At 35.7% G+C, this 13154-nt stretch overlaps 1 protein-coding gene across 4 annotated transcripts; it reads right to left on the minus strand.

The window, feature by feature from the left end:
* Positions 1 to 147: 147 nt before the first annotated feature.
* On the minus strand, positions 148 to 12681 carry LOC111564690 (nicotinamide riboside kinase 1). 4 transcript variants are annotated; one of them, XM_055011531.1, is made up of 11 exons: positions 8076 to 8159; positions 7380 to 7475; positions 5223 to 5278; positions 4969 to 5083; positions 4602 to 4652; positions 4420 to 4504; positions 3683 to 3821; positions 3053 to 3159; positions 2426 to 2519; positions 2178 to 2315; positions 148 to 1019 (listed from the first exon to the last, which is right to left on the minus strand). In XM_055011531.1, the coding sequence occupies exons 2-11, from the start codon at positions 7409 to 7411 to the stop codon at positions 901 to 903; spliced, it is 936 nt and encodes a 311-aa protein (XP_054867506.1). In that variant the 5' UTR covers positions 7412 to 7475; positions 8076 to 8159; the 3' UTR covers positions 148 to 900. The 4 variants fall into 4 exon arrangements, 3 of the variants coding, with proteins under 3 accessions (XP_054867506.1, XP_023120186.2, XP_023120238.1); XM_023264418.3 differs by lacking the exons at positions 7380 to 7475; positions 8076 to 8159 and having other exon boundaries at positions 5223 to 5819; XR_008602045.1 differs by lacking the exons at positions 148 to 1019; positions 2178 to 2315; positions 2426 to 2519; ... (3 more) ...; positions 4602 to 4652; positions 4969 to 5083 and adding exons at positions 8366 to 8472; positions 8637 to 8708; positions 9309 to 9477; ... (1 more) ...; positions 10461 to 10551; positions 12300 to 12681 and having other exon boundaries at positions 5226 to 5278.
* Positions 12682 to 13154: the final 473 nt, after the last annotated feature.

The raw sequence follows: 13154 nt of genomic DNA on the forward strand, positions 1-13154 counted from the left end.
TTAAAACAGAGTTTACACATTGCTTTGACAGACAGAAAAAGAGGACAATTTTACAACAAAACCCTAATGAGGAGAATTCCGAGCTGCTGTATTCTGAGAGAGTGACTTTTGATTGATAACAGAAAGGACAGAGTTACAGCAGTCCACTCGAGAGAAGATTATTTAATTTTTCAAGGACAGAGTACAGGGAAAATGGTTTGAGTCTGGAGTTATTAGAATGAACAACTGTTTTGATCTGTGCTTCAAAGCTTCATATCAATGAGGTTTATTTTTGCTTTTGTATGACTGAACTATATGATTTCTAATTCTGAACTATTTAAAATATTTTGCCATCCAACAGCTGGGCTCATCTAGTCACCAGATCTCAGTGAAAGTATATTTCTGTTTTGTTGGCATGGCTTTGAAAGTACACATTATAAAGTCCGATGATGTGACCAAATAGAAGGAAGTAGGAAGAAAATGAAATAGGTACAAAGGTCATGATCTTAGTTTTCTTAAAAGTCAATCTAGATGTTCTACTGAAAACACATTCACAATCAAAATGACAAATATCTGTCTTCTTGCAAATGTGCAGTTTAATACCAGAAACTCTACATTAAAGTCAAGGTGATTCTGTTAAACTGTTTAAAATATTTCTTATTTATACTGTATATACACTGTGTATACCTCACCTTTTAAATTTATAGTTGTGCTTTTCTTACTGTCACTTTTGCTGCTGTGATGTTGCAAATTTTCCCTTGTGGGACAACAAAAGATATATTATTCTATTCTAAAACCTTAAATGCATATGTCATTGTAATAAAAGTGCACTCTGAATCAGCACACATACACAGCTGTGGTCTGTATATGAAGTGTTGCGTTCTACATTCACAGAGGCAAGCATGCAGCTACTGGAGGATCTCAGAAGAAATAAATCTGCTCATATCCTGTGAAGTTTCCAGCGTAGACCGGCGTGTAGCTGTAAATCAAGGACGAGGCCTCTTCCTCCGGATTGTCAAACCGATGTAAACTTCTCCTTCCTAAACAAAGCAGAAGTGAGACAAATGTGATTAAAGCAGAAAACAATGCAACACAGTTCAATAGCTGAATCACCTACATGAGGAAATTGGACAGAACAGGAAGTATTAAATGTAATATTTTATTCTTTTGAGCATAATTGGATTGAGTTGTAATAAAATTTTAATTCTTGGTCTTCTCTTTGATTAATTTTGAATTTCTATACATACCGCAGCTTTCTATCGTGGCTGAATTCAAATTTCTTTAGGTCTCTGGGTGTTAATAATATATTTCAATATGTTGTTATATTGTAAATATTCTGGAAAATCAGTTGAGAAACTCTTTATGGATGCAAAAAACACACATTCATCTTTTTCGGCTAATACAGAGAAGCAAACACTGCATCACATTAACTTCATTATTATATAAATGTAATATATTTTCATTTAAACTGTGCTGATCATTGACTAAATGCAACTTCTGCTGTCTAAGTGGCCCAGAAAAATCTGACAGCAAACAAAACATCCCAACATATCAATATACAGTCATTAATGTGAAACAGTGTCGTTTTTACAGCTCTGACTCTGACAAAAAGGGGTAGAAATATTCCTAAAGTAAGGAATAAAATGCAGTAGAATTTACATTTTTCTTACTTTTTTTTATCATCCTTTTCTAGTTAATGACCAGTACCAGGACTAGGAAGGAATGTCAGACTGACAATACCAATACCTTTTATTAATGTGCTATAATCAGATTTTATTGTTATTTGCCTCTTAAAGGGTACATTTGCATATTGGATCCCAAGATGTCCACACATGTATCAGTCTTTATGTCAGCGAGTGCCTATCAGAGATCATTTACAATAAAACGTTTACGGTCCTGTGACAAACAGCTCCATTTTTAGCAATGCTAGTGTCAGTCAAAATGGACAAAAACTTCAGCCACTTAACTTTTATCAGAGCATCAATACACTGTGACACAGGAATATGTCTGAACATTTAACAGAGGTGTTAAAAAATCAAGTATGAATGTCTGTTTATGCCAAATTTGGTGCCCATATTTCTGCAAAAGTCCAATAAAGCCTAAAATTAACAGTGTCATCGTGTACCATGAGCATAAATAATAACACCATAAGACACAATCAGTAATTAAGTACTGATAGTGAGTGTTTGTCATGTTACCTTCATCAACAAAAAACTCAGCGAGCAGTGACGATAACTGAACAGCGCGAGCAGAGTGAGGATAGTTCTTCTTTCTGTCCCACTGAAAACGGTTCACCTCTGGATGCCACTGCACTCCGTAGAATGGATATCTTTTCCCTGACATGATGGAAGAAACAGAACAACATGTATACTGCTGTTATTACAACTTTGTTATGGTCGGAGCAATGATTCAGTTTGTCAGGTTAATATAAAAATAATCTTCTCACCTTCTATGGTTGAGATAAAGTGGGCTCCATTCTCAGCAACGTTCGTAGACAGGAGAGAGAAGAAACTGTTCAACTTCTTGTTTTCCTGGAAGTTCTGCAAGAATATTTCACAACCTTATGTGAATATTTAAATCTGTGTATGATAGTCTAAGATTTCAGTGTTACTTTAAAAGGATGTGCTCTTGACATGGCTTTGTTTTCTTTGTGTGGGATCAGTGAAGTTTCTCTGAACTATCTTCTCTTAAATACGTGAACAGATTAATGTGTTACAGCTTCTGGTCCATAACACAGTGTTCAGTCTTCTGTATATGATTAAAACCAGCTGGAACTTAAAGAACTTAATTAATCAAACTACCACAAACCAATTGCCACTTTGCAAACTGTTTTTTTCTTCTTCTTTGGCCTGAGGAAGCAACCCAGCTTTGATTTAACACACAGTTTACAAAGAAAAATTCTTCTTCATCTCTCAAAATCCTGTTGAGTCAGAAGTTTCCTAACAGAAATCCTGGGGATCACATCTCTTGATGTTGAAATGACAGAATAACTGTGATTTTATCTCAACCAAAACTCCTGCAGAGGAAGTGAAACGTGCAGCGACACTGATCACCAGAGGTATTTGTTCTGTACCTGCACTGTGACTCCAAAGTGGTGAAAATTCCCAGTCAGAGGTTCTTGGGTCAAAGCCGTCATGAGCTTGTCGGGGAAACCTTCAAACATCCTGCTGGAGTGGGCTTCTGCAGGGGAGAAGAGGGGTAAGTCTAGTAATAGAACCTAAAAGATGCAAGGTGTCATCAAAAATGGCATTATAGTGAGATAAATATACAGAAATGGTTTGGTTAGAAGAGCAAAGAGTTTGATGTTGGGGCCAAAAAAAAAAAAAAGATTTGTAACTTGCCAATACTGACACCAAGTGTTGTAATTCGGTTCATGCAGTTTTCTAGGAAATGCAGTCAAAAATTAAAATCGTTTGCCCTATATTTGTTAAAAAGATACTTCTAAATTCAAACAGGAAATCAAAGCTGCACTTTAAAGGTCCAGTGTGTAGGAGTATTATATTATATTGTGTTGTGTCGTGTTGTATATAGTGTGTTTTTGGTATTTTAGAGCGGCCACAGTAGGTTCTTCTACAGTGATGGTATTGATTTGGTTGCAAACTGCAGCCTCACTGCTAGACACCACCAACTTCTACACACTGGACATTTAAGCTGACATGAAAATCCGCATAAAGACATCAATAATAAAAAAAAAAGCTTTAACCTGTGGTCAAGTTGAGGGGCAAAGCTACGTTCTCAGCTAAAGTGTCTGTCAGCAGACTTTCACCGGCCACCAGAACAGTGAGGAGCTGCAGACCCATGCATGTGCCCCAGATGGGGAAGAAATCACCGGCATCATTAGCCTGGAACACACACAGTCAGAAATATAACCTCCCTGTGTCTGAAACAACAAAGTAACACAAAACACCTCATGACAATGTCAGAACAAAAAGTCTTCTTCTGCAGGTAAAGGTACCTGAATATGAACAATAAACTACATTTTAGCATCAAATAAATTCCTCAGTGCAAAGATCAAAGTGGTAAAAAACTGATTTTAAAGTTAGAGCTTGTTAATGATTAACTATTTAACATGCTGTAAACTTTAATATGTTTTAGGAGCTTCTTGTATAAAAATTCAAGAATCCAATGTACAGTCATTTAAATGTTGCTGAATGAGTATTATTTCAAAATTCTAAGAGGGTAAAATGATAAAAAAAAAAATATATTCATGATAGGTACAAAACAGTCCATAACAGCACAATATGAGTACATTTACTCTCTGTATAAATGATTCAAGACTAATAACAAACAGGAAAAAAACATATTTTAAGTTTTTACAAGAAAATGCAGAAAAAGTTCAACAAGATCAGTCTTTAGACAGAGAGATACAGTCGCTGACTTAACAGACAGTTGAAGCTTGTGATGTGGAATCAGTGAAAAGAATATTAAAGTTGCACAAACCATCAGAGCTAGTCGGTAGAAAATCTTCGCCACTCTGGCAAAGTCTGAAGTCTCCAGATCCACAGCTCCACCGATGAAAAGCAGGCTAAACAGACGTCACACAGCAAATACAATTACTGGATTTTTATTAGAGATAGAAATGCAATTTTCCAGCACATTTACTGTCACATTCTGCAGCTCACCCATTTATCTTCTTGAAGATGTTTTCATATTCTGCAGTAGTGAGTGTCAGTCTGTGAGAGGAAACAAAACAATCTATTTGCTGTATTCATTTGCATTATCAACACAAAAGAGCAGCTTGCAGAGAGACAACTTCCTCTTTATCTGCAGAACGTCAACAGCAATATAACTGTAAATAAAATAGATTTAACATCCAGCTGATTAGACAGAAGACAAGTGGTTTGTCCTTTTAATAGTCAAATACATCCAGAAATGGCATTTTTTGCACTCTGCATATTGAGATCAACAGATCATATATCACAAAGTTCCAGTCTAATGTATAATAGTCTGTCTTTACTGTTATAATCAACACTTGAGGACTGAACCCACCTGATTGGCATCACCCTGCTGCCCCCAGACTCCAGGTATTTGACGTAGGAGGCAGGTATGTAAGTCCTGCCGAATGGTTTCATGACATCATCTGAAACTATCTGAGTTAAAACACCTGAGGGACAAAAACACAGCAGCTGTGGAAAAACTCAACAGTGACACAGCCACAGAAGAATCTGTCATTTGCTTTACTTTCTAAACATCCCTCCATTCCCTCCTAAACTTCACAGTTACCTTAAGTACATTTTACTCACCGATCACAGGTCTGTCATTCACCGCCTCCTGGCTGAGTTTACTGGGAAAAGCTTCACTGTAACCAACGCAGCAGGCAATAAACAAGCAGAGATATGTTAGAAATCCTGTTTGAGACATATTTTCAGTCAGAGACTAAGACTCAGCTCATCAAATCAGTCCTGTGAGTCTGCTGGAGGTTTAAGAAAGGAGCTGCAGCAGATTCATTATATATGTCGTGGTAGAGGAGGATGTAGTCAGGACGGGGAAGTGAGGAATGCCCAGATTTACATGTCATAACTGCACTTGCCGGTCTGGCAAGTTGACTGCTGAGGTAAACACAAATGTTCTGCTGACGGTGCGGACTTTTTGCTAAAACTTTGGATCATTCAATGTGTGGGAAATGATGCAGCTTCATGTGTCCGAGTTGGGTTTTGTAATAGGTCATACAGATCACATGGAAGCATGGAAGAAGGCAGATTAAGATTCACTAGGATTTAAAGTACTGTCAGACAGGTTTCTGTCTAGGAGGGAAGGCTGGGTTTCTATTTATAGCACTTTAAAAGAGGTGGAGGTTTATTGCAGAGGTGTGCACAGGCTACTGTTCTGTCTGGTTCCATGATTTCTGTAACACTGAGTTCATCACTCCAACCCATTTCCAATAATGCTGTGCAACAATTTTTGAAAATGTGTTTATTCATGGATAAATCATGTGCACATATTTATAAATGACCCAAATTACATCTCACTGATGCAATATTTTCTTTTAAAAAGTGGTGAAACCAAGTTTCCACACAGATTGCGTAACAGGTGGAAACAGATGTCTTAAAACAACAGAGCAAATTTTATCCACTGATGAAGACACAAGTCCTTGAGTTAGGATTATTTTGTCAAAAGCACATTGTGGTTGTAAAATTAGTGTCTTATTGGCTGTACAAGAGTTTGAATAGTGCCAGGTAGCATTCTTGAGGCTCTTTAGTAAAGAAAGACAGTAAGTTTTTTTGATAAATAAAAGAATTCAAGAATAGGTTCAGTCTAAAGGAGTCAAACACAAGTTAATTCAACAACAAATGAGGCTTGGTGACAGGAATAGGAAAGGTGTAAAAATTATGCTTCTAATTCCAATTAAAGCTCAAAGGGACCAACTTAATGAGCAGAAAGGATTGCAGTCCCTGTTGTCCACCAAATCAATCACTGGGTGGACAACTAGAAGACTGACGGGAATTTGTACCCTCAAAGTTCAGTATTAGCAGAAGAGATGCATTATTAGACATTTTTTGACCACATTTTGTGTCCACATGCTGCCCAGTTTTAGTTTTTATCAAAATGCTGCAAATACCTGAGCCTAAGTTTGGCCTCATGACCTTTCTAACCGCTTAGTTGTTGAGGTTTCTTCAGTTCCATTTCTCATCCGCATTGTACGCATACTAGACGCTTACCAGTGTTAAAACATAGTTACAACAATAAAATCAGAATGCACAAAAAAAGACAAAGTGTTGACAGACAACAGACTAAAAAACAGAGCAGACATAGAAATTTTCTACTGACTTCAAAGCCCACGGCTCTGTTTTTGTATCACCTCCTGGTTTTCTGAAACTTTAACAAGAAACTTAAGTGGATTTTCTTTCTGGAAAGACCTTCATCATTTTAGGTGGTTTTCCTCCTTCCATCCATATGGGTAAGGACACACACTGAGCAAAGCCATTAATGCATCATAAAATCATGGTATCATAAAAACACAAAAAGCTCATCTAATGACAGGAAGCAATAACCATAGTATAATATTTGTAACATCCAGATATGAGTGAGGAAATCCATTAATGTGATCCTCAGTAAATATGTATACAATCTTTGGTTAACCAAAGCTTCTTCACAAGTTAAGGTCATACATGTATGTAAAAATTATATCATGGTTAGATAGAAGACAGCCAGACTATTGCACAAGTTAACTAAGTCCTAAAATCAACCTCACATAGTGACAAACCTTAATACATTTAATTTTCCCAGAGACTTTTCTACCTTTAAAATACTCCTCATTAAAAGCAAACACACCAGGTTCAGGTCCAGTTTCCAGCTGGACAACCTCTGATGCTACAGCACCAATTAGTTATCATTCAAACTCTAAATGAAAAATATCCACATAGCACAGAAGAAAAGTCTAATTTGGTCCTTTCAGTCACCTATTAGTCCATAAGAAGAGTTTTTCTAGCATCCATGGGAGCAGCTCCCTCCATCTTCAATCGGAAAACAAATCAGACTCCGATTTCAGTCTTTTTCTGCAAAAAAAAGAGAAAAAATCCACAAAATAAGAGTTGGTGTTTACTTTGTTCTGCAATAATTTTACTTTATTTTGCAAAGTAATGCTGAAAAAGCAGTATTTCAGGTCAACTAACTAAAATAGCAGCCTGTCTTGTCATGGTCACATTTAACAGTCATATATAAGACACTGAATATAAGGAATAGAAAATGTAAGTGCCACTTTTTCATGTAATTTGTTTTTGATTTATTGCTTGAATCTATTGCACCCAATTGGCCCCAAATTTGACCTTTGATCCACTGAGATATATGAATTTTACCCCCTAATTAGGACTTTTTGTCTTTGTTAGCTTACAAGCTGTACACCAAAATCCTTTCTAAATTTCAAAAATAGGATTTTTTAACTAAACTACTGTTTAATTGAATAGATTTTCTAAAGTTTAAAAAAATTATTGGTTCCAAGGTCAGATGTGACCAGTCATATTTATCATTTCTGTCACTATTTGTACTTTCTAAAACAGAGAAAAAAATCTCATAATATACTGTATAATTACAAATTTTCAAATTATATGTTACACTGAAAATTTACTGAACCAAATGTTGTTACAAAGCAGCCTTACCCCTGAGTCTTTCTATTTCATAAATTACATCTCTATACACAGCAGCCAGCAGCTCTTCTCTTGGCTTCAGACCATCAAGAAATACTGGAAAAACAAAAAAAACCCTTTAAATGTAATTTGTTGTATTACTGAACAATAGTTCAGCTGCTACAGTGATAACGGTTTCAACATGTATTAGACTTTATTGTATCATCTCTACTGCCAAAGAAATATAAATCACTCACTTCATCAAACAAAACCATCACATACAGTTCCGTCAGTACATGCAGCATCTTTGACTTGACACTCACCAATGTCCGACGTGATGTCCTCCATCTCTTGGCGATTTTGTAGATACATCGGCCACACGTGTCCATCAAAGTAACCTGGAGGATCAGGAGGCTCGTACGTCCTCGAACTGACAATCAGAGACACCAGTAGAGGCAAAAATATGACAACATAATTATTCTCTTGCTTTTAGTGTACTGCATTTCAACATAAAGGAGACAAAATGCATTAAGAGATAAAACAAAAAAAAAATCTACTACACAAGCAATACCAACAAACAGGAGAAATGAGTACCTTCTTCTCTTTTTGCAGACATCATAAGGTATTTCCATGAAATACCTTTTGTCAAAAAGCTCATTCAGAGGCCTGGAAAGGTAAAACATGAAATATTGGCAGAGTTTTTACAATGTTAGGTAATTCCTGGGGCATAGTTAGCGCTGATAGTAAAAGATAGACCACAGCTGGATGGTTATTTTATAAAAACATTAACAATTTAAGTGGAAATCTCTTGAAAAACAAAATTCAGCATTTCTTCAACATAAATAATTGTGTCTGTTTATATATACTGTTGTTTTCCAACTAATGACTAGTTTCTATTTTTTATTGTATCTTCTGTGGTGCTTTATTCTAGGGATCCATAATTTCCCAGTTGAGCTTCATAGAAAGAACTAAAGACAGTAAATACAATGTTCATTTCTTTTAGTTTTGTTAGCTTTCGTTTGCTGTATTGAGTTTCAGAGAATCCTCACTATCCATTATCTATTCTATCTTGTATTGTATGGTTGCCAGTAGACAAATTTTACATTTTTGCATGCTCATCTGGTTAGCAGTGACCTGGCATTGTTTATTAATTCTGTCTGAGAGGAAAGTACAGTGCTGTAAATTTTTGAATCAAACTTTTAAGGCTGTTTTTGCTGAACTTACAACTGAAATAAACACAGTAAGATTTTGTTATCACTAATGTACCTGTAGTTGAAAATGAGGAAGCCTTCCACTATCAGCACACACACGTCCTTATCGAGTGACAGTGTTTTACGCTCAGAGTTCAGGCCTCGCTGCCTCAGGAATGACTCAGGGTCTTTTCTCCACGAGTCGACCTCGGTCATCATCGTGTCCATGTGAAGAGCATTGAGCACTTAAAGAGGACACACTGACAATGATTTACTAGCACTTTAGATTACATTAATGGAATTTATTTAACGCTCTCTGCTCTCTATTTTCTGTCTTTATAACATTTTATTTTGAATATGCACTAGAACGTTGGCTGAACAAAACAACAGATTTGAAGACGTCCCTTTATGCTCAGGGAAACATTTTTTGCTGATATTTTGCGGACATTTTATGATAATGACTGAAAAAATAACCAATAGATACAACACTACATTTAAAAATAATAATAATAAAGATTTCAACTTGTGTATTATAAAATACATGACTTTAAAATGTTGTAATAATGACTTCTCCAAATTGCTAGGAATAAATTGGGACGAATAATCTGATCTGATATGAAAACCTTTCTTGTCTTTGTTCTAAAAGTAGTATATATGAAATATATAGAAATGAACCAATTTTATCATTTTACCACTTCTCCTCATTGTTAAAAGCCCTGCATTAACAGACAAAATACCAGATATGAACCTCATTGTCCTTAAATTGTAGCTGCCTTCATCCATTTTCAGATAGATGGCTTACAGCTACACCAAACTGTGACAGGAAGTGGCAGAACTACCTGCATCAAGCTGGTTAGAAAACCAAAAAATATAACTACAACACAGTAGAGAGGGCCCAAATTAAACAGTATAATAGTCTAGAAAGGTTTTGCTCTCTTTATCTAATATTTATAAAAGGTAACAGCAGAACTGAACAGAACAATTCTATAATAATTTTAATCTAAATAAGTCTAAATGCTGTCTAAACTTTTAAGACTTCAAGTTAAGGAATTACTAAATAAAGTGTCCTTACTGTCATATTGCTTGAAGCCGTTGCTGTCCACTGGTACAACTGAATCATCCTGAGGAAAGAAGCACCACAGATCATAAAGCTCACAAATCTCCTCCGTAACAGCAGAAAAAAATGTAAAAGTGGCTATGGGATTAAAATAAAGGCCTCGCAGTTTACCTTAAAATATGAGTCCTGTGCAATGATGCAGCTGTTTGGTATCTGCTGCTGTAGACTCTTGGAAAGAGTCGATTTTCCTCCATTGGTCATCCTGAAGAAGAAAAAATAAGTTCATATTGTTAAGACCGTCCATTGTACTAATAAAATCCCTTTCCAGGCTGTGATTAAATCCCTAAAATCTCATGTCTGATCATCAAAATTATATATTTTAAAGTTTTCCATGAAAACAGTCCATTTATGACTTAAAATGATGAACCTGGCATCCCACACACCCCTGTGTTGCTCACCAAGACTTAGCTACAGAATGACAAGCTGTAGGATTGGATTAATTCAGCCACAAATGCTTAAACCAGAAACTGATTCTAAAGAAAAGAGTTACAGAGAGTCCCACCCTGCACTGTTCCTTAGTTGTGTCACATATGAAACCCTGACAGTCTGAATCTGTGTTTCTGAGACTGTCATCAGTACACTGCCATGACACTGACCGGTTAATTTGCTTATGATCTGTCTTCTAGCATATTAAAAAAACACCCTATTGACATGTTAACAAGATAAAAAAACATGACTTTCACCAGAAGGGGTCTTTAAAGCAGCAGTAATATAATTTAAATGATAACTTCTTTTACTCAACTGCTTCATAATTCTAAACTAACTGCAATCAAACACCTCCTTTTAGAAAAGACAGCAAGGAAATGTTTATTTTTTTTCTGTAAAGGGTCTCAGTCAATATGTATCTTGATGGTAATTATTAAAAAATAAAAAAATAATTCACTGGATCCTCTGAGAAAATGTTTGTAGGTTTTAATAACTTTAAAAATCCGGCATCACTGCAGGTCTAATTGACAAATGCGCTTTTCAGCAACAAAATGTAATGTCCCACACATATATTGTTTGTGTTAATATTCTAGAAAAATAAGTACTAATATATACACTGTCAAATATAAATATGGAATCACCCTCAAAAACCCAGTATCAGTCATCATTGCTGGGTGTAGTTAGAGATATAACCAAGCCACCATTTGACCAAATACGACCCCACCCTCCAACACGTGCAGCTCACTGAAAACCAGAAAGGTTCAAATTCAGCTACATTTTGGACCACACCCATCGCTGATCGTTTGTGGTTTAACTAGAAATCCTGCACACTGTTACCACAAAATTTACAACCTCTATAGGATGCTAAGGCTTGTACCCTCTGTGCAACTCTCCTGCATCGTCCATCTGTATACTAATAATTACTAATACACAACAGCTGCACTAAAGTGTCTTGCAAGTTAGAAAACAGACAAAAACTAAATTAAAAGAAATCTATAAATAGTGGCAGATATTCAAAATACGTTACCAATAGCCCTTTATAAACTGCCATTCTAATCTTGAATGTACAACATGTTGGCTACACTTTCATTAGTGTATTTTCAGAACAGTTAACAGTGTGTCTGTACAGTGAATATCTCAGATGCAACAAAAAGCTGCACAATTTGATTCTGGTTATCCGAAACGCTAATCTTTTTTCTCTGAAGAGCAAGTAACTCTTATCAGTCTTTGCTGCCACATGGTTGTCACATGCTGTAGTGACCTGGTGCCCCTTGGTCACAGGTTAATACTAGAATTAGCCAGTATTAGCATGTCAAATAAAACCAAAATGAAGAGTAATTACAAAAAACCGTAAGATTACCTGTGTTTGCACTTTATATAATTTGAGCTGTGAAAAACGTGAGCATGCATAATGCTATCTGAGGTCCGGCAGGCTAACTGGAGCCGAAATAACCCAAGAAGAACAAAACAAGGCTTGTTTTGCACAGAGGTCAACACATGAATGATTACAATGCTCCCACTTACCCTCCAACTCCTACAATGAGTGTCTTCATCTCAGCTGCTCACTGCAGAGTTACTGATTTATACAACTGCTAACAACAAATTCATTACCAGCTTCTGTGCAGACCTTGCTGGGACACAGGCATGTTTTATTAACTAACGCTGCAACAGTCCTGCACGCCGTCACGCTTTTCCGCAAGTGGACGCTCGTGATTGGCTGCTGGAGCTGCTACGTCACTCAAGACCTGCCCATTGTGAAAAAAAAAATCACAAACGACAAATTCAATATAGTGTTACAGCAGGGTTTTATTCAGTTAAAGACAAAATAACAATAGTAACGTAAGTAAATGAAATATATAAAAATAAATAAAATGCATCTGAAAGTGCAGGAGTTGCATGCAAAATTGTGTTGAAACGTAAAATGTAAAAAAAAAAGTAAAAAACAATGAATAAAAAATGTAAAAGGTAAAATGTTTTAGGATTTAAAAAAAAAATTCAAAAGTAATAAATTTTACATAATCTTAAATGCCACGTAAGGTAAAATATTTCACACAAATAAATAAATAAATAAACAAACCATACTATAGCATTCACAGACAAAGCAGAAATACAGAGGATAAGGCTGGATCAATGGACAAGACTTTCAATTTAAAAAAACGTCATGTAATACCAAATAGGTTAAAAATAATAAATGCAATTAAATAAATGAAAACGTAATAAAATCAAGCAAATAATGTATTAAACACACACAAAAACGCAGGACATATATGCTATAACATAATAATTTGTTTTGCTTTGTTTTGTCTTGAATAAATCTCCAAAACTGTATTTCAGATATTAGGTTTATTAAGATACTACTTCTTCTTCTTCTTCTTCTAC

Source organism: Amphiprion ocellaris, chromosome 6 (assembly GCF_022539595.1).
Source record: "Amphiprion ocellaris isolate individual 3 ecotype Okinawa chromosome 6, ASM2253959v1, whole genome shotgun sequence".
Classification (NCBI taxonomy): Eukaryota; Metazoa; Chordata; class Actinopteri; family Pomacentridae; genus Amphiprion; species Amphiprion ocellaris.

Excerpts from the sequence above, each read along its gene's own strand:
- LOC111564690 (XM_023264418.3), bottom strand. The coding sequence starts at position 5,340 with ATGTCTCAAACAGGATTTCTAACATATCTCTGCTTGTTTATTGCCTGC. Across the intron at positions 4,653-4,968 it reads AGCAGGGTGATGCCAATCAG|ACTGACACTCACTACTGCAG; the intron begins GTGGGTTCAGTC and ends TTCCTCTCACAG. Across the intron at positions 1,020-2,177 it reads TGAGTTTTTTGTTGATGAAG|GAAGGAGAAGTTTACATCGG; the intron begins GTAACATGACAA and ends TGCTTTGTTTAG.